At 35.5% G+C, this 20744-nt stretch overlaps 1 protein-coding gene across 50 annotated transcripts in view; it reads right to left on the reverse strand.

The window, feature by feature from the left end:
• The window catches only part of WNK1 (WNK lysine deficient protein kinase 1), a 163000-nt gene that overhangs the window by 34675 nt on the left and 107581 nt on the right, over window positions 1-20744 (reverse strand). For 9 of the 50 annotated variants that reach the window (XM_070270796.1, XM_070270795.1, XM_070270794.1 and 6 more), the window contains exons 6-13: window positions 20039-20258; window positions 18409-18742; window positions 17429-17616; window positions 11426-12661; window positions 9147-9230; window positions 3248-3397; window positions 1585-2043; window positions 583-861 (exon numbers count right to left, since the gene is read on the reverse strand). In XM_070270796.1, the coding sequence (XP_070126897.1) occupies window positions 583-861; window positions 1585-2043; window positions 3248-3397; window positions 9147-9230; window positions 11426-12661; window positions 17429-17616; window positions 18409-18742; window positions 20039-20258 (2950 nt within the window). The remainder of the gene's footprint in view (window positions 1-582; window positions 862-1584; window positions 2044-3247; window positions 3398-9146; window positions 9231-11425; window positions 12662-17428; window positions 17617-18408; window positions 18743-20038; window positions 20259-20744) is intronic. The other 41 variants (XM_070270810.1, XM_070270805.1, XM_070270804.1 and 38 more) reach the window with 15 other exon arrangements.

The raw sequence follows: 20744 nt of genomic DNA on the forward strand, positions 1-20744 counted from the left end.
GAAGCACTAAATTTACTAGTAATTCTCAATATTCAGCATCTAGAGACAGTGGTCTTAAAATGCCAAAGGAAGTTTCTAAAGCTAGTCTCTGGTATAGACTGCACGGTGTGACATCAGCCAACATAGTTGCTAGGTAGTGAGAAACTACAACTTGCCATGCAGCCAGCATCTTACCAGAAGTGTGCAATAGGGCAGGCGGAGCAAAGTGCAAAGATGATTCAGATCTTTCTCCTAGCAGGGCAAAAATGATTACTGGGAGCACAGCAGGATAAGATACTCTTACGATTGCCAATGGCAAGAATTTGTGAAAGGATAAGAATAATGGCTAAAGTACTAGCTAAAGAAGTGGAGTGCTAATAGGGTTAATCTTCTCCAAGGCACACTCACTTCCCAACAGAACAGCCAGTGGCAACAAGGCCCCCACTTTGGCATTTCATTCTGCTGTAAGAAAAAGTCATTCAGAAGTTAGTTCGAAACAGTTTCCAAATGAATTCTAAACCAGGGGAACCTATGTTGCTCCTTTGTCATTTTAATCCCATTATATATATTTTTTAGATATAAACATGCAGAAATTCCATTTACCTCCAGAGCTGCCTGCTGGGAGGATGTAGGGAGGGCTTGTGCTAAACTCACTGCTGGCTGGGACACTTGAACCTGTCCTCCTATACTGCCCACAGGAACCAAAATATTTGATTCCACATAAGGCTGCACCACTGTAGGAAAGTAACCTGGTGTAGCCAATGCTTCTGTCGGCATGGGAGGGGATAGGACTGTAGAAGGGATGCAAACAGAAGCCACGCTGGAAGAGGGAGCAATATTTGAATCTCCTGGGTATTGTGGTGGCAGTCGAGGTGGGAAGCCCTGTGACAGAAATGAGGAAGGTGAGTTAGTGCAGGTCGAGTCATCAAATTAGCAAAACAGCAAGACATGCAAACAAAAAAAGAAAAAAAAAAAGCACATAGCAAAGAAGAATAGTAGCCCAATCTCTTTCTAATCATTTAAAGAATATTTAAAGATGATTTTTGAAATGAAATGACAGACTGGTTTCAATTTAAAGGATAGGACTCTACAACTGTACTTTAAATTGCTGGGTTTTTTCCCCTCCTGGAAATATTTAAACAGGACGAATAGACATAATCCCTTCTAGAAAAATATCTACTTTGTAGCCAATGTTATATAAAAGAATGCAAAAACTCTTTAAGGTTATTAGTCATATTATGACACGCTGATCTTCTAAATCCAAACTCTGACACTTTTTATTGATACTATTTAGGCTACTCTACCAAAAAAAAAAGTAGCCTGATGTACTCTATTATTAGCCATATCTGGCATTCAATCAGTTTATGTTGAATACTTAAGAGAACTATTTCTCTCCCGAGAGGTTCTTGAGAAAAATGGAAATGAATTATCAGACATCATCACCTATCCTTTCTCAGAATTTTACTATTTTAGCTTCTCTAGCTGAAATCAGCAACTTTCGTTGCTGCTAGTTATTCTGATACTCAACTATTAGATTTTCAAGTTCCTGATGGTTTTAGAACCGAAACCCTCTGGCGCCCTCCTTTTTGCTAGCCAAGACAATACCTGGTATAGAACATCTCCAGAGGGAAGTGGAACCTCAGCAGCTTGTCCAAGGTTAGCTGGTATTCCCATGGACTGCACTGCTGGTTGCAGGAGCTGTGGGTGAACCTGACTCGGCAGCTGAGTCACAGGCTGCAGAAGGGTTGGAAGCTGACTAGGAACCACAGTTGATCCCCCTGGGATCGTAGCTGCTGTAGCAGATGAAGCCAAGGTGAGCAGAGGCTGATTAATGCCAGCTGCCATTGTGATGGGAAGGGATGAGAAACCTGTCTGAGCCGCAGACACATGAGGAGTTGATATGGGGATTTGAGAGACAGGGTACTGAGGAAGTAAGGAAGTAGGGAGTGGCTGTCCCATTGGGAGGAAATGAGCACCAGAATGGACTGGAACAACTGAGGGTTGTGTCGCAACTGGGATGTGAGGTTCGCCTTGGACAGTTGGTACTGGCTGGGAAACTGGAAGCTGGGAAGGTAAAGAAAAACAAAATAGACAGACTTAAAAAAAAAAAAAAAAAAAGCAAGGCTGCCAAAAGCAAGATTCACATATTAGCAAAAAAACAAAAACAACAACAAAAAAAAACATCCTGTGTACATTAGTGTAAGTTAATATGCCACATAAGAATAGGGACAGGATGGCAGGAGACAAAGATGCTGATAGAAAGGCTACTGTTCCACATCTTCTCTTGTAGAAAATTGTGCTAATTTTGCATTGTTCAACAATAAAAAGAGGACCCTTCTATAGGCAAGGTTTTTTGTTTTTTATAGCTTACTGAGATATATTTCACATACCATAATTCACTGGCACGTTTGCTGTCACTAAACCTACGACTGTTTTTATACATAGTTACTGAAAGTCAAATGAATTCCATCCCAGTGGAATTAGATTTCATTCATATTGCTTCTACAATTCTTAAGTCTAACACAGGCCTATATAAGTAGGTATAATTTCCATATTTCAGTGATTCTAGAATGTAATCATCCCTCTCCACCATCTGGTCATTTTAACATTTGTGAAACTGAGATATATCTTACAATGGTGTGTCAGTATTCAAGTGTTACCTAAAATAATGGTGCATTTTACAGTTGATAGTACCTCAGATGCAATGAAATATTATGGAAACAATATAACGTGCCAAGATACAAGCACAACAAGCCCCAATGTTAAAGCTGAAAAAAGGTCATTCAGAAAAGCATCCCTTCTATAGGGTACTTTTCAAGTGATTAGAAGGACAACTTAGAAAAAACATCATTCCATATAAGGGGTTTTATGACTTACTGTCAGTAGGCAGTGAGAGAGGAAACAATGCATAAATACAGCATAGTTGTAAACCTACAATATTAAATATAGCTGACACAATTCTAGAAAACGTCATAGCTTCAGTTACCAACATACCTTTATTTAACCCATCAGTTCTAATACCCGTCAAACTGATTTTAGACTGATAAATCGAGAAGTTAAATATTTTTGGATTGTTACTGCTGTCAGTATGTGCCCATTTACATTAACCAATACATATGCACAAAAGGAGCAATTTTCACTTCATTTTTGCAGTGAAAATAAACAACTTCAATATTTCACCATAAGAGAAGGTTAGAAGTCCATCCACATGAAAGGACAAGGTACACAGAGATCCCTTTTAGCATCCTTTTAGAAATTAGGAGTTTACCTGTTTTCCAGCTGATACTTGAGGCAAGACCTGTGGAGCTTGAGGTTGACTCACTGGCTGTGCAGTAGTGGTCTCACTGGAGGCTGATGTCTGTGGAAGGGAATACTGCACTGTCTGTTGAGGAGGGGCTGTCTGCTGTATTCCTTGCTGCTGAGGATAAAACATAATCATTCAGTTGTATTTCAAGTCCTTAATAGCATGTTTCTAAGGAAACGTGTTTGCCTAAAGCCGTTAAGTGTCTGTAAACGATGACAATTTTAGTAATCAAGATATGCACAAACCCAAATTCATCAATTCCCCTTTACATTTCTCTTTTCCCGCTGGTGGTCTTTATTTGTGATGGTAACACCGAGAACAACTAATCAGTGTTTCTAAACTTGAGTTACCCCAACAGTAGGTTACCTAGAAAGACCTTTAGATAGCATATCCAAATAGATCCTCTCTCCTCCTCCCTTTTTTCTATTTCTTGGTATCAGTTCTATTTTCTATTTCTTGATATCAGCTCTCATTTTGGTCCTATGCTAAACTAATCCAATATCCTCCTTTAATCTCTTTCCCTTAATCTGTTTTATCAACTGTACAATTAATTTGCTTGAAGAATGCCTCTAACTATAGCTACAAAACAGTGAAGAAAGCATGGAACTTGGAATTTTAGCTTTGCCATTTACTGGCTGTAGTAACTTAGAGACTGCTCATTTTACTGCCAAAATGAGGTTTCCTTCTTTGAAAACAAGGATGCTATCATTCAACTCAAAGTAGGGCAAAAGGAATGACATTTGGGAATAAACCATAAGCTAGGCATTCTGGTATAACACACCTAAACTTAACGCATGGCACATAATTGTACCCAAACACTAAATATTGTAATAAATTAATGGCTCCCTCTTGCCTCACAAAAATCTGAACTTCATAATTGACTTTCAAGTCTCTAATACCTATAACTAATTTAAAATTAATTTTTAATACTAAACAATACCTGTTTGTAATAAAAATTTTAACCAATATATCAGATTATAAAGTTAAATGAAAATACCCCACCCCCATTTCTCCAGAGGCAATCACTATTAGTGGTTTGATGGATCACCTTTACAGATTTTTTTTTCTATGCATAAGTGGTCATTTACACACAAGTATATTTTTCTTTGTTAAAACAAAACATAAACATGCCCATTCTATAAATACTGTTTTCTAACATGCTATTTTCATTTATCAATGGCATTAATATCCTAATGATGAACATTTTCTTTTCTTGACTTTTTTTTGCTACTTAAAATAATGCTACAATCAATAATCTTTTACATATGTCTTGGTCCATACAACTAATTGGTTACTGATGGTATAAGATAAGCTATTTGTTTCTGTGTGTGTATATTTTTTTAAATGGACATATAACTGACACATAACATAATGAATTGATATATGTATATATTACAAAATGATCATCACAATAAGTCTAGTTAACATTCCATCACTGCACACAGTTACAAATTTTTTTCTTGTGATGAGAACTTTTAAAATCTACTCTCTTAGCAACTTCCAAATATATAATACAGTATTATTAACTATAGTCAGCATGCTGTACAGTGCATTCCCAGGACTTATTTATTTTTGTTTGTATATTTATTATGTATCTAGTTACTTTAAGGAGTATCCTAGATTTTGTTAGCTGATAATCTGCAAATAATATTTTTGCTCTCCTGATATTTATTCCTTACTTCTTTCTTATTATAGCAATTAAAGTCACAAATAGAATCCTGAAATATAATGGTGACAGTAGTCATGGTTGTTTTACTTTTATTTAATTATTTCTAATAATGTACTCATTTTAACTCAAAAAAATCAGGAACACATGGCTGTTGAGTTACCTAAAATTTATTTCAGCAACTAAGATATATCATATGTCTCCAACCAGAAGGCAACTGTGAACATAAGACAATTTCCCCATTTTCCTACTGAGAAAGAACTAAAAGCTAGAAAACCTTTTTCGTTAACTTGAATATATTTAAACTTCAGGAAATTCACACGGAAATATCTACAATTATCTGTCACTAATTTACATACTTAAATAAGACTGCATATTACATAAATATATTAATTTAGAAATACTGCTCCTCCTCCCTCATTCAAACTCTTCACATGCAATACACCAGTGTCTTTATCTTCACTGGAGCTACACTATGAATGCTCTAGTTTTCTGGAGCATAATATAAGACTTTCCTTTTAAGTTCTGTCTTGAGGTAAGATTTGCAGTGACAAGCATCTGTTTGAATAATATTAGGATATCTGGATTTTTTTGCATTTGTCTTATAGGTTTATATTCATATAATCTTTGCATTAACTCCTAAAAGTGATCTTTAAATAAGCCGTTTACAGTGACGTACAGAACCTGGAATAGTGAAGTTGTCCCCCTAATAAAAGGACCAAGTCTATGTTTAATTTCTTGGCTTTTATTTTAAAAACAATTCTGTCAAATATTGTCTATAAAAGTTTCCAACTACATACACTATTTAAGGTCCTTACAGACACATTTGTTCTCATCAGTTTCATTTTATTCCAGTAACTTTTTTTTTTATTATTGTTCAAAATGAAAGACAGTGAGAGCCCTGAAATATGAAAGTATGATAAAGGTTTGAATATGGTGATTCCCTTCTTTACTAAGGGAAAGGGATAAATTTGAGAAAAATCCTCACCTTATATTTGGGCATATAATTACCTCACCCCAACCCCCATTAATGCAGAACCATGCTTACATCAAGACTCAGATTCAACCAGCTCTTTCCTGAACGTCTACCTTGACTTATTTGTGTTCTAGCTAAACTGAACTAAAAGTTTGTTTCTGACTCACATTTTTCTACCTTTGTGCCTTCTACCTTGCTTAACATTGCCCTTTTTAAAAATTTTGGCCTAGAATAGTCTTTTATTCTTACCTCTGAGTCTAACTTATAATCAGAGACCAGCTCAAATGCTCCTTCTTTCATAACGCCTTCCTGATATCACCCACCCTGCTCGGACGAGATGTAATTTCTCTCCTTCTATGACATAATTGTATAGCAGTTAAATGGTGAGTTGTGGAGTCAAGCGACTTGGATTTAGATTCTCTTTTAAGCTGTGTAAGCTTGGGTAAACTACTCAGCTTCTTTAGATCTATTCTCAGCTTTCCCGTCTATACAACAGAAAGAATGATAATATCTATACTTATAGGGCTCATATAAGGATTAAATAAAAGGTAAATATAGGTAAAGTGGTTTGAAATTGTATATAATGTTAACTGTTATTATTGTTTTGTAGGAGTTGACATATATGTTTACTAGATTATTTAGGTTCCTTGAAAGTAGTCATATCTGGTCCATCTTGGCAGATCCTCAGTGCCTAGAACATGGCCCTTGAGAGGACAAACTCATTTAAGGAAAAAACTGTTTAATTAGTTGTAGGGGGTGAGGACTGTCAAAAATGAGCAGTTTTATAGACCTATTCCTTTACTCTGCTAAAATAATTGAGAAGCATGTATGCCAGTTATTCCTTAGAGTATTCAGGGAGAAGTGGCACCTCTGTGTGGGCCAGGAGTATATAGTGATTTTTTTGTGCACAATTTACATTGGCTAATAGTCAACACTTCAGCCAAACAGGTATTATTTAGCATAGCAGCTGGCATCATATTTTGCATAAACTTGTCTCATGAAACCAGTTCAAACAGCCTACGCTGACTGTGTACTATCTGTGGGACACGGGTGCTTGATGAAAAAAATGTTTACGAGCCTCACTGAACAGAAAATTAAAAAATACCTGAAGACTCTAGATGCGCCCTATGGAAGAAATTATTAAGTAAGTAAGCTAGCTCGTGACTTTGCTTCCGGCTTCCTCCTGCTGGAAAAAAAGTTTTCCAGCAGGAGGAAGCTATTTTTGGTACCTTACTAAGATACAGCAACCACTAGAAGGCACTCTTGATAAAAACATAAAAAAGGAATCTTTTATTCATTATATTCCAGAAACCCATGAAATAAAGTAAATTTCAGCTAAAGTACATTTCTTTCCTCACTGTAATAAAACTAGAAATATGGTTCCCTAAGGTGGGCTTTGGGACCTGACAGTATGTAAAACAAAAATCACATCTAAAAATAGACAGACTCTACCCATATAGTATAGAAGGTTTACAACTTTTCTTTTTTCTATATGAAACCCCAGTAGCTAAAACAAATAAATGCAGGTTCTTGGGTACCTTTTTAGAATATAAGTCCCTGTAGAACTTTAATACAGAAAAAAGAACACTATTCTAGAAATCTCGAATTTTTAGTTCTATCCACTTACTGGCTATGTGACTCTGGAAAAGTTATTATTCTAGATGGCATAAATTGAAAATAAGTCACAAAATAAACTGTATCAAAAAAAAAAGCATCACTGAAACAAATTAATTTTTGTTTGTAATGTAGAGATCACCATTTAGCCATATTTTCCCTCAGAAGGGTCAACTACCTAATTCTTTTAACTTGACCATTTATGGAATTGCCCTCCCTTGCTCCCACACACTTTTCTCACTACTGAACTCAGTGACTTATTTCACTATCTTCTTCACTTGGTAGTAAGTATACATATATATATGCTCAAATACTAGACATATAACAAATTCCTTTGGAAAAGGAAAAACAAAGCACACACTTAAATTTGCTCAGTTTATTGGTGTTGGCCTGTGTCCAAAGAAAAGCAAATCAGGAGACTAGTACCCAAGATAGTGCTTCTGTTCTCAATTAGCTTTATGTTAACTTTTAATTTGTATTCTTATTTGGGGTTGTTAATTTAATTAAAATAGAATTTGTTAAGGTTGGCAAAAATGTGACTATTTGAACTTAACTATAATTATATATAGATTCAGATACTTATGTGGAAGAAAGGGCAGGACCAAGACAAGTACATAATTCCCAGCCCTTAAATTCTATAACATAGAGGTGTTTGTCACAGAGTAAATGTATATATAACCAAATTAATCTTATAGAATGAACATCTTAATCTTAGTAGTATCAAATGACTACCTGATCACACACTGGACTGGAAGCAGACCATCTGTATTAAGAATTAAAAGTTTTGTTTCAAAAATTAATAGAAACAGAAGCCAATTCATAATTTGGTGGTTCAAAAACACATTTCGTAGAGAACTATCAATGAAATAGTTCATTGGGAAGTTTTTATGACCTGTGTAGTGGCTACAAATTTTATTTGAAACAGCGAATAAATATTCAATTGTGCCCAAAAAAGCATTATTCTCACGCAAATAATTACTATTAACTAATATGAGTGATGAACCATAGATAATTAATTTTAGAATTACCAGTTTTGCTGTTGAATACATCAGCATTGTATTAACCTCTTGAGTTCCTTGAACTTTTGAAAACAAATTCCCCAAATCAGAAGTTTAAAATAAATTTTAAAAGTTCATGAAGCAGTTGTTCTTAGGCTTTCATTCAGTGCCTCTTAGCATAAAATCTGATACTCCATCCCACAGATTAGAAATAATTACAAAGGAGTGTAGTATTGTCAGAGTCAAGCAGAATGAAAGTGATGGCAAAATGCTCATAAAAAGTTATGAAAGTAGAAAGAAAATTGGTATTCTTTGTACTATTAAATTATGTGTAGAATCATCTGTTTAAGAAGGCAGATAAGTTATAACATATCAGTAACAATGCTTCTTTTGAATTTCAATATATGTCTAATCTAGCAGATTGTTCAAAAATACATTAAACAAAAGAGATTCTCTAAAATGGTACTGGACACAAGGAATATTATTTCTCTTTATTTTCCTTTCAAAAATTTAGCAGGCTATTTACATCAGGAATCTAAATCGTGAAAGATATAAAACAGTGTTTTGGCTACTGCTAATCCATAAAATGTAGCAATGAGTTGTTCTCACCTGCTGAGAATGTTGTATGGGCTGGGAGGATGGAATGCCTGTTAAGCTACTTGAGGATGGCTGACCCTGGCTCTGCCCCTGTGCCTGGAGGAAAGAAGTGAATACAACAAATCAGAGAAGCCCTAAGGTAAATGCACAGAGAGATCAGGCTTTTGCAATAGATATTTAAACTCCTGAGAGTGTGCTTGAGCAAAATGAAACATTAGCTTGATTAAGGATGTATGGGAGACACTGTTGGGGCACCTCTTGTAAGGAAAGGTTAGAGAAGCATCCTATCACAGAACATATTCTGATCCCATTCAAAAACCACTGATGCTTAAAACCTAACCTACCACTGCTGCTCAGGCTACAACTTTAGCTGGCTAAAATATTATAAGATTTGTAATAAAATTATTACTGAAAATATAATAACCAGGAAAAAAGTAATAAGACTATCAATGTGAAAAAACTCTGTATCTGAACAATTAGAGAAAAAAGGGTATTTGATAATGCTTATTTGATTCTTTCTGCTACTTCCTGTAGTACTATGATGACTTTTATGAAAAAGGTAAAAAATCTGTTATCATCATTAACTGCCAAGTACAGAGAGCAATGGTTCTCAACCAGGAGTGATTTTGCCCCCCTCCCTTAAGGGGACATTTGGCAATATGAAGACATTTTTGGATGTCACAACTGGGGGAGGTGGCTGCTACTGGCATGTGGTAGGGAGAGGCCAAGGATGCTGGTAAACATCCTACAAGGCATAGAACAGACACCCACAATGAAGAATTATCCAACCTAAAACATCAGTAGTGTTGAATTTGGGAAACCCTAACCTAGAAGAAGTCAAAGTTAAAATAAGTGAGAAATAAATGCAGGAAAGATAGGTAAATTAAGGAAATGAAAAGGCCCACCTTTGCTGTTCCATTTCAGTTTAGAGGGGTTTCCTTGAAGCTAGCTTGGATATGACATCCCATTCCACTGCATCTTAACCACTGTAAGTATTCATTCTTTCTGCAATATGTCTGTAAATTAACTACCTGATATTTGAAATTTTACTTCAGAAAATCTGAAGGAGAATGGCTGGTAGTACGTTAAGATTTACAGCACAGACTGACAACTAGTGTATCAATGTGAATATACTGCATGCTTCTGCAGTATACTTCTCAAGTTTCTAGATCTCCCTGTTTCTTGGTACTATTCTAACTGATACTTTCTGTACATTTTCAGAGTTGGTTATGCCCCTGATGGGGGAAGAACATAGGAAGAAAGTACAAAGAAGAACATATATTACTTTACAAAAGAGTGGAATATTTAAAAGATCCAAATGATGTCTTGAATATATAACTGCAAAGTCTCCTATATAGATTTTATAAGACTTACACATTTAATAAAATATATCAAAGGAATATAGGAAATAGTTAATACTGACTCCACTTCGTGAATCCTATTATGTCCATTAGTCTTTTTGTGCGAGAGTACATATGCTCATAGACATAAATAACAAGATTTAAGTTTGAGGAAAAAACCAAGGCCTAAGATATCTAATATTCTTTAGCTTGCAACATATATGACAAATTCTTAAAGCAAAACAAAACCCTACCACCCACTCTAGATTATAACTTAGCTGCTAAAAATTACAATCAGTCAATTTCAGGGATTAACATTTTACTTGGACATATAATACAGTGGCTCGTTTGACTAAATTCCATTTTAAAAAGACCTCTTCATTTGTTAAGACAAATTCCTAAGATGTTTTCTTTTTCTGTCTTTTAAGATGTTTCCACACTAATGAAAATTTTGTGTATTCTTAATACTACCAGGGAAAAAAAAAGTATTCCCTATCTTCCATTCTTTTCATTTTACAGAAAAAAAATGCTAACCTTTCTATTTTTATAAAAAACTAACCATATTTGTCTCTAGGGAGAAAGAAATATTTCGCATTAGTATTTGTAAATAATCAATGATGAGTCAACTTTACATTACAGACATGTGCATTTTCATTACTAATTGAAAATAATCTACATATGAATAGAATTATGACAAGTGACTAAAATTCTAGTTTTTGTGTTCTCTTTTCCAAGGGTTTGCACATATTATAGGTAAGCTTCTCTCTGTACATATTAGGCAGCTTCTCTCTCCTGTTTGGTTCTTAAATACAAGCAGTTTATAATCCCCCCCAAATGGAGAAACTCTACTAATAAAATTAAATAATATTCCTCATAAATGGAAAGGAGGGATAGAAAAATTAAATGTAATGGTAAGGCAGTTTAAAAGAATCGTGGAAGTTTTCCTATAACCTGTGGATGGAGTGCGGATCCTCCTGAAGAAACTGAGGCAGATAAAACCTGCTGAGATGTGGTTCCTTGGGGAAAACAGAAGAAAAGTGGGGATTCTTGTAACACTGTCTGAGGCAGACGGATATAGGGTAATGAGACGTCAGAGCCAAAAGGTGCAGCTGCTCCCCCTGTAGGGGGAGGTGATTGAAAATCACTGGGGTCTGAAGAAGTAATTTGTGAGGAATCACTGGAATATTCTGGGCTTCCTATTGGCCAGTTCTGTCCGATAGGCTCTACCACAGAAACGGTCAATTCTGGGGCATGGTAATTATGCTGTTCTTCAGTCACAGGCTGCAGGCCGCCATGTAATCCAACTGATTGAGGAGGTGGTTCTTCCTGATTCAAGTCCACTGCAACCTGCAGATTTCGGTAAACACGCTGAGGTAAAACTCCTCCTTCTCCTGAAGAGGAGCTTGGAGTGTGAACGTGAAACTCAAAAACACAATTGCTTCTGCTCTCATTGTTATGAGTTAACACAGCGGGCGCGGAATGAGGAACAAAGATAGGGTGAAATTTCAAACGTGTAGCATCTGTACTGATAGGTGCAGAAATACTAGAGAGGGGAGATCCTGGACTCAATCCAGAATCTAATCTTAAATTCTGAAGGTGTCCTACCAGGAAAGCCTGTCCAGATGGAAATTCAAAGACAGAACTTGAGGTAGGGCCCCCTTGTACTGGCTTCTGTTCAGGTATCTGTTTCATATGACTTGACAGTACTGGTGAGTTGTATGGAATACCCTCATACTGTTCTGCCACCTGGGTCTGGTAATGTGCCCCAGCTAGATACACTGCTTCCTGAGGAATAAAATAATGAGCTTCTTCTGATAGTACTAGTCCAGGTCTATAGTCACTGTAAACTTGAGTTGGTTCAAACATAGGATGGACCTGTATCTCACATGGCTCTCCAGTTATTCTATTGGCTGTAGTACCCAACATAACTATGGCCTCTGGTGTCCAGTTAGTTGAGCTGCCACCAGGTGGAAGAAGATTTTGGCCAACAGTCCTCAGCAAGGGTTGGAAGTGGTGAGTTTGGGCTTCCAGGAAGGAGGTGCTCTTACGTCGCTGGGAAATGGCCACCTTCGGTGGACAGGTGGGAGGTGGTGAAAAAGAAACTGGACGTTCATGAATAGTTGGGAAAAATATCTGTGATTCTGGGTATGTTGGGGTCCCCCCACACGGATGCGCCATGGACTGAGGCTGTATCAACATGAATAAGACAAGTAATTCATACATTCATATGTGAAATTACATTAGACATGCACAACTGGGTAGCTAGCTCTGTGTAACCCTATGAAATGGTTACACCAAATTTATAATTAATAAAGAAATAACAATGCTTTTTGGAAATTATGTGCATAGTAAAAATCCATTAAATACATCCAGGGTCAATAAAATTATTTTGTGAGACTCTTTGCATTAGATAAGAGCTGCTTTTTCACAACTTTCCTCTTTCAAAGGAAATGGAAGAATTTAACTAAGTAGTTATTCTGTTTTTACCCACAATTAATATGCTCATTCTTAAGACAATGTAAATTACATCAGTGGAAAAAGAGTTAAAGGAAGAGTTAGAGTTAAAGGAAGACAGTAAGTCCAACAATTTTCATACCATAAGAAATGTGCTTCAATTTAAGTTATTGTATAAAGTATTTCTATATTCTGTATTCTTATTATGCTGTGCTGTGTTAGGGGCTTCAGTGTTACTTTCTTATCAACTAAGAGCATGCCTTCTAACTAGAATCAAAAGAGATTTTTGGTGGATAGTAAAACACACAACTTGACAAGTGATAGAAATGTCTTTCCTGTCTATTCCAAACCAGATGCAGTTAATTTTACCACACGAAACATATCCCAGATGCCAAATCAATGAATGCCCACTTTTCTGATCCTAGTTAAGCGTTGAATAATTTGGTGTTCAAATTAGGTGAAAAGGATAATATAAATAATAGCTGACTTGATTTAACAGCACTTTTTGTTCACAGGAGTTCTAGATTTAAGACTCTAAATTTAGAATCATACCTTGCCAAAAGCAGTGTACACTGCAATAGCTCACTTTCATGGACCCTTTTTTAAAAGAGTAGATCAGTCTCATTTTTTCAATAGGCTAGACCCCATCAAGTGAGCAAACGGCTCAACTGTTACTTCCTCACAACAACTAAAAGGTTTCTATTTTGAATCAAAATGCTCTATTTTACTGTTGTTTATTTGAGTAGCCCAAAGCCATAAAGCAGTATATAGTTAATCATTCTCCTGGGTAAAAATCTGAAGATTTTGGGATCGCTAGATCAAAATGTTAACTATATTCTCTATCTGGAGAAGCAGCAGCAAGGTCCCACAGTATTTAAAACAACCTTAAAAGATAAGTCATTTATAGACATGAATGGGGCCAAAGAAAATCATACGTACTATATGTGTATTTAATGTATTCATTAGCGTTAAGGTCCCACCTTACTCAAACTAAGAAGAAAAACTTCCATGAAGGAACATCATGTGGCCTTTTAGTTTGCTGACACAGCGTTTTAAACAGCTAGCAAATTAAAACCAATTTTCACTCTTCAATTATTCTTCACTGACTATGGGAAAAAATGGATTCATCCAGCTTCATCAGTTTCTCTTTAGAATAAAGTGAGAGAAAATGTGTTTGAGTAATGTCTGATAAAGCGAAAATTTGCTTTTGATTAAGCTAATAAGTTTAAAACTAAATAATACACATATTCTTTACTAGGATATGAAAATGCAAAGATTTGTATATGTCACTGGGGGATAGGAGAATATTTTATTATAGTTAAATTTTACTGTGCACCCACTGATATGTGCCAAGGGTGTTACAAGCATTCTTTCTCATTACCTCCTTGCTGTTTTTTCTCTTTAAAGCCTTATAACAAAAAAGTGTCCTACAGGAAGAACTGGTATCCTAAAAGCATAACATATTACTAAGTTAAGTTCTGTTCTTTATATAATTTTTATTAAAATTCTTGATGCCTGGATGTATTCATTGGTAATAAATTTTCATTTGTCAGGAAGTTTGTTACATACAGTACTGACAAAGAGGGAAGGCAGGCTGGAGCGTCGGTGCTTGCGCTGAGAGGCAGAGTGCATAGGCAGGACACTCTCCAATGCTTTAGAAAGCTTTTCGGCAAAAGTTTCCTCAGGGGCAGTCCGAAGGAGGGAAGGACAAAGAGGTGCAGACAGCACTGGTGGTGGGGTGGAAGGAGCACTGGGAGAGATGCGGGACAGAAAGGGAACAGCAGAAAGATGGGGAACACAAACCGACATGCTACGGCCGCGACGAGGCTAAACAGAAAACAAACACACACATGAAAAACACAGTACCTTGAAAACAAAATAACCAAATGTACAATGATAACAGGGTATAGTTGACATAAAAATGTTTCATCCTCCCCAAATTCCACAAAGCCAACTTTTTTGAGGCGAGATATAATTCCACAAAGCACACCTCGCAGATCACCACTACTCTCTCTAGACTGTTGGTCAAGCACAGGTTTTTTTAATGAACAATCACGATAATGATCAACTATTGTCCTAAGTATTCTGAAATAAGATCAATTGTTATGAGTGCCTGAATAAGAAAGACTGACCAACTGAGGTAGCAGAACACACAGGGAAAACAATGACTATTGGCTTGTAGTTTCCATAAACTTATTAAGATCAAACAAGAATGAATTCTATTAGTTTAATGCACCTTATAAGATGTAGAAGATTTTCAGACTAGGTTACTTTGCAGGAGCTCTGGAAACATCAGAAAAAGCTTCTCAATTCTATTTTAGAAGGCTTCAGACTAAAAAAGCTGTTGGCTTACAGTATTTTATCTCACTTGCCTATCTTTATCTGTACAGGTAAAAAGTAACCTCTACTAGGAAAAGCATTAGCTTTCTAGAAGTAACTCACAATAGATACAGGAAACAGTCTGTATTTCTATTAAAGTAGTCAAGAGAAAAATATTTTAAATGTGAATCTCTAAAGGATAACTTAAAAATTTTTTCAGGCATATCAGAGATTCAACTTAGGTTAACAAAATTTGAGGGATCTTAACATAAAGGTTTTAATACAGCTACAAAGCAGTACATCTAACACTGAAGGCTGTCGTGAGGAAGTCTGTTATTTCCTTTTAGGTACTGTGAATTGTGTAACTAATTACATCTTCTTTTCCCAAACTGGCTGCATAGAATGCTTTGAGTCAAATTTGTGGCCTACTGGTAGCAAGTATATAAGTATCATCATATCATTACTTAGCTTCATTCCTGGTTCTGTTTTTCTTCACCCTTGTTTCTCCTTTATCCTAATTTTTAAAATTCCACTTATAATTGATACATTACTGTAAGCCACAGTAAATTCCTTCTAGAATACGAAAGGAACAGAATTATAAAATTTCAAAAAACCCTCAATGTTTAGTAACTCTTCATGATACCGCCACAAAATATTATCATTACAAGGCAAGACTGTCATTAACAGTCTGCTTTTAGAGTATCAATAAACATAGCTATGTTTGTGGCTCAAATATTTATAATCTTCATAAATGATCATTCCATTTCCTTTTCTAAAATAGAGACCCAAGGTTCATAACCCTGTGATGAGGAAAGCCAAGAGATTAAAAATAGTTTTTAAAAAATCTAGTTATGATGATCCAGAAAACAATCAATCAGAACAACAGTAGAAACTGACAAGAAATGCCAACAAATAATAATCGTCAGATCAGAGAAATATCTCTATATAGTCTTTATAAAGTTCTTCTACCCTACCTAATTATTTTAAAGGTCAAAAAGTAGACTGTTAAAACATCAGTGCATTAGCAGTTTTCCTAGTGTTACTGTGGCCAATTATCTTGAGACCTAGCCAACGCAGGACTGATGAATGGACTCAAATAAACGTCTTTTACTCTAAGCTGTAGAATAAAAGACAAGAGCAAGTAGAAGTATTTTCTTAACAGAGAAAGATTTTCATTTAATGAAGAGCAAGAATTCCACAAAATTCAGATTATAAGCTTTCTGAGAGAGAGGGAATATCTTTCTGCCTAAAGATCTCACTAAACAAGTGCTATACAGTGACCAGTTACTCTCTGATTGCTTCCTGAGGCAGCTCATGTATTTTATTTACCTCTGAAGACTTATGGAGGGTCAACAAAAGAAATGTGGCATTATCTGATGATCTACTTTAACATTTTCTATATGAGAAGCAAGAGTGGCTAATATAAAACATGGAGTAAGAATTGTGTGTATGTGCATGCGTATGTGTGTGTATGTATACATATATATTAAAAATACATAAAATAATTCAGTAAATAATCTCCATAAGTTGATTCAGAAAATAAATCAGTAATAAAACACATACCAAATAAAGGGAAAAAGCAAATGAACATATACTGGGGAAGGAACTTGTGTCCAACACAGACTTTAAGGCAGGAACACGCATAGCAACTGATGATTAAACACAAGCGCTAAATTAAACGGTCATACAAATAAAGGATTTCTTCACTCTAGAGTACTCACATGCAGCATTCTATAATCATTTGAAGGTCTTACCTGTGTTTTATACAATAAAAAAATCTTACAGAAAATACTTAGTAATGCTTTTAATAAGTAAGCTTTTGAAAAACTCTTCTCATCCCCACTCCCAAACCATTTTCATGTCCAACTTATGCTGCTTTGAATAGTCTCAACAAGTGCTAAAGAGAGCATTATCTTTAATTGAATGCAGATTAGTCTAATCTTGTACATAGTTTCTCCACATAGGAAGTTCAGCTGATTCCCACACATTACTGCATAGATTCTATTCTGTGTGAACCACTCCAATTATACTCTATAATAAACCTAATTCCTTTAGAAATACACCATTTATATTTTCTGCTTCATACTCATGCTGTTCCTTGGATAGTAGGAAGAATTTGCATTTAACACATTATCTATTGGCTCTCATTTCAGGCTTACACTCTCCTATGCAGTTACTTACCATACTTGAGGGTGGATATACCCCATGGGGCTGAGACTGTGCTTGGACAACAGAAGCTGTATGCCCTGGGAGAGTGCCAGTAGAATGTGCCTGTTCATGTTGGGAACCATAAGAAACAGTCTGTTGGCTGCTCACTCGAGATTCTGTGAAGACAGAAGATCCCTGACCACTGTCAATGGTCCCATCAGCTGAAGGAGAAATGAATTGCCAAAAAACAGAGAGAGAGAGACAAATTACAAAAAGGAGATTCACATTTTCCCATCACAAAACCATGACTTCAGGGTTAATTAGTTTTATCTTTGCACAGATCTGAACTAAATAAAAAGTGACTATTACTTACTTTACTGAGTAGATTTCTATGTTTAAATGAGGGATCCATTGGAAAAAAGTTTTAATGTCTTTTAAAAAAAATCCCCTGGCTATCGCAAACTCATTACTTGAAGATTAAGGGAAAGACAATGGAATGGTGTTAGTCAGCTTTAAGTTTGACACAGCTTTCAAAATCTTAACTTTGGAGACCAACGGGTTCTTAGTATTAAGCAGGTAGTTCAATTAATAACTAATGGTCTCATTAGTTTCTAGCTTATAAGCTAGAAACTAGTAAAGTTATTCAGCTTTACTAAGAGTTGAACCAAATTAACGGGTTCAATTATAAGTGGCTAAGATAAACTTGCTCATTTTTCATTATTAATTACATTTTCTTTTAAGGAATTGTGAAAAGTAGAAATCTACAAATCGGAACTTCTAAGATATTAGAACCTATAGAATTACTCTATTTACTAATGACGTTTCCTCATCGTCCAACCCTTCTATTTGGTTACTCATGGACCTTAGAATGAAAAGGTAGAAGGCAACCATTTCAAACTTCTGATATGTTGGATTCATAATTCAAAACCAAGAGGCCAGTGTAAAATGAGGAATAAGAAGATAAGTCAATGAGGAGTATCATTAGCATACTTGTTCACGTCCCAAATACTTACATAACACAGATATACTAGGCTGTTGGTACTGTAGTTGTTGATGTTGATCTGCCTCAGGTTCTTCAGGTTCTACTTGTGTAGAAACTGAAGCTGAAGTGGTTGAGGCAGCAGGGACGCTGGTGCTGGCAGAAGGGAGCTGCTTGATTCCTGCTTGGGAAGCACTTGACTGTTGTTCCACCTGCTGTTTGAGACTGCTCTCTTCCTGCTTTCTTTTTTCTTGCTCTTCCCGCACCAACTGCCGCTGCTCTCGTTTTCTCTTAATTAATGACACTCTATCCTTGATGGCTTTCGCCATGGTCTTGTGATCACCTTCACAGACATACCCAGACTCTACCTACCGTATAAAAGGGTGCATATTAGGAAGCAGTGGAATATTAAAAGAAAACAAAGCAAATATAAAACAAAAAAGGTACTTTTGGAGAGAAAAGTAGAGAAGAAAGAGAAGAAAGAATTCTCTAAAGACTGGTCTTAACCAAACTGTGAAAGTACTGGTTTGCGTTATGCATTTCCCCATCATCTTTGTAGAGACTCACAGGATGGATGTATCTTTATTCTTTACAATAACAAAACAGTGAGGAACCTAAAAATCAAAGTTGTTAAACCAAATAAGGCTCCTTCTATTCTATTTATGCAATTTCCTGCTTATATGTAACCATTAACTTCTGTTGCTTTTACTTCCTTTCACTAGGCAACCACTTAACTAGATAAAACAACTGTGGTAAAAGTAAGAAGGTTAAAAAAAAAAACAAAACAAAACACAGCCAGCCCTGATGGCCTAGTGGTTAAAGTTCGGTGCACTCTACTTTGGCAGCCCAGGTGTGGTTCCTGGGCGTGGAACCACACCACTCATCTGTCAGTAGCCATGCTGTGGCGGTGGCTCACATAGAAGAACTAGAAGAACTTAAAACTAGAATACACAACTAGGTACTAGGTCTTTGGGAGGGGGGGAAAAAGGAACCTCTCAAACAGTTATAAAAAACTAAAAATTAAAAATAAGAATCTCTTTCATACCTGACTACTTCTCAGAGGCAACTACTACTAAATGGTTCTTATAAATTCTAATAGAGATAGTCTGTATCTTTGCATAGTAATGGCTATTTTAGGTACTATAGCAAGCCTAAAATTGGTGAAGTACTTCCTTCTTGAAAAGTAGTCTTTTAGACATCCTTCAAAAAATGATTCACCAAAGGCTGCCAACTAAAAATTGATCTTGAAAACTCCCTTCAAAGTAAAAATAATTTACGATCTATTTATACAGTTTATCCAGATGACTGATCAAAGGCTAATGTATTAATATTTAGAAAACATAATTTGTCATTCTAACTAAATAGGCTTATATAAATTAGGAATCATTCAACCTTACCCACTTTCAAAATTACTTCAGAATGCATTATAGTTTGTTCTATCTATCTATCTATCTATCTAATCCACTCATGTATCCATACTTATACATATCTATGTCTGTAGATCTTTTCCTTAAATAAAAATAATTTGGGGCCCATTAATCAACACAATTTTATATCAGTGGGATATGCCATACATACTGCCTCATAAAATGCTTTTTTACTAAACAATATCAATGTATATAAATCTGCAACAATTTTTAAACAGCTGATTAGTGTTAATTTACCATTTCTTGAGCAACATCTTCTGGCACATCTCTCTCCAAGTCAAAGGAAAACTCAATGGCTTCATTGTCTTTGTATTTTCCCTTTAATTTCTTAATATCTTCGATACGTAGCCATAATTTAATGGCTATCTTTTCTCCATCATCTTCTTCTGCTAATTCTACCCGTACCCCTGTTTCCTCCTGGAAGAAGGCATGGTTCAAAAGGTCTTTGATAGAATATCTTCCAAAGAGAGGGAAAAGAAACAAAAACAAAATCCTATTAGATTGAAAAGATAATTTTCAAGTGTGACTAATATTTGTTATGCTTGGAATAATGAAAAAAGACTGTGAAAAGAAAAATGAGGGAAATTTTATAACTCATTTCTACATTGCTCCATTTGAATAGTGATTATAGAGTTTCACTCTAAGTTACAGAACATCATAACAATCTCATTTATGAATAAAGCTGAAATGATCCTTTTTTAATCTAATGATCTAATCTCATATTAGTTAAGTGTACTAATAACAGCAATACATAGAATATCATAGCTTCAAAATGCCACATAATCATTTATATAGTTTATATATATATTTATTTATAGTTAACAAAAATAGTTAACATTTATAGGTAACAAAAATCCTCCTATGTATATGATCTCATCTGATCCTTGACCAATATCCAATTAGCTATCTTTCAATACCTTCTACTATAGCAATCTTTATTTAC

Source organism: Equus caballus, chromosome 6, assembly GCF_041296265.1.
Source record: "Equus caballus isolate H_3958 breed thoroughbred chromosome 6, TB-T2T, whole genome shotgun sequence".
Classification (NCBI taxonomy): domain Eukaryota; kingdom Metazoa; phylum Chordata; class Mammalia; order Perissodactyla; family Equidae; genus Equus; species Equus caballus.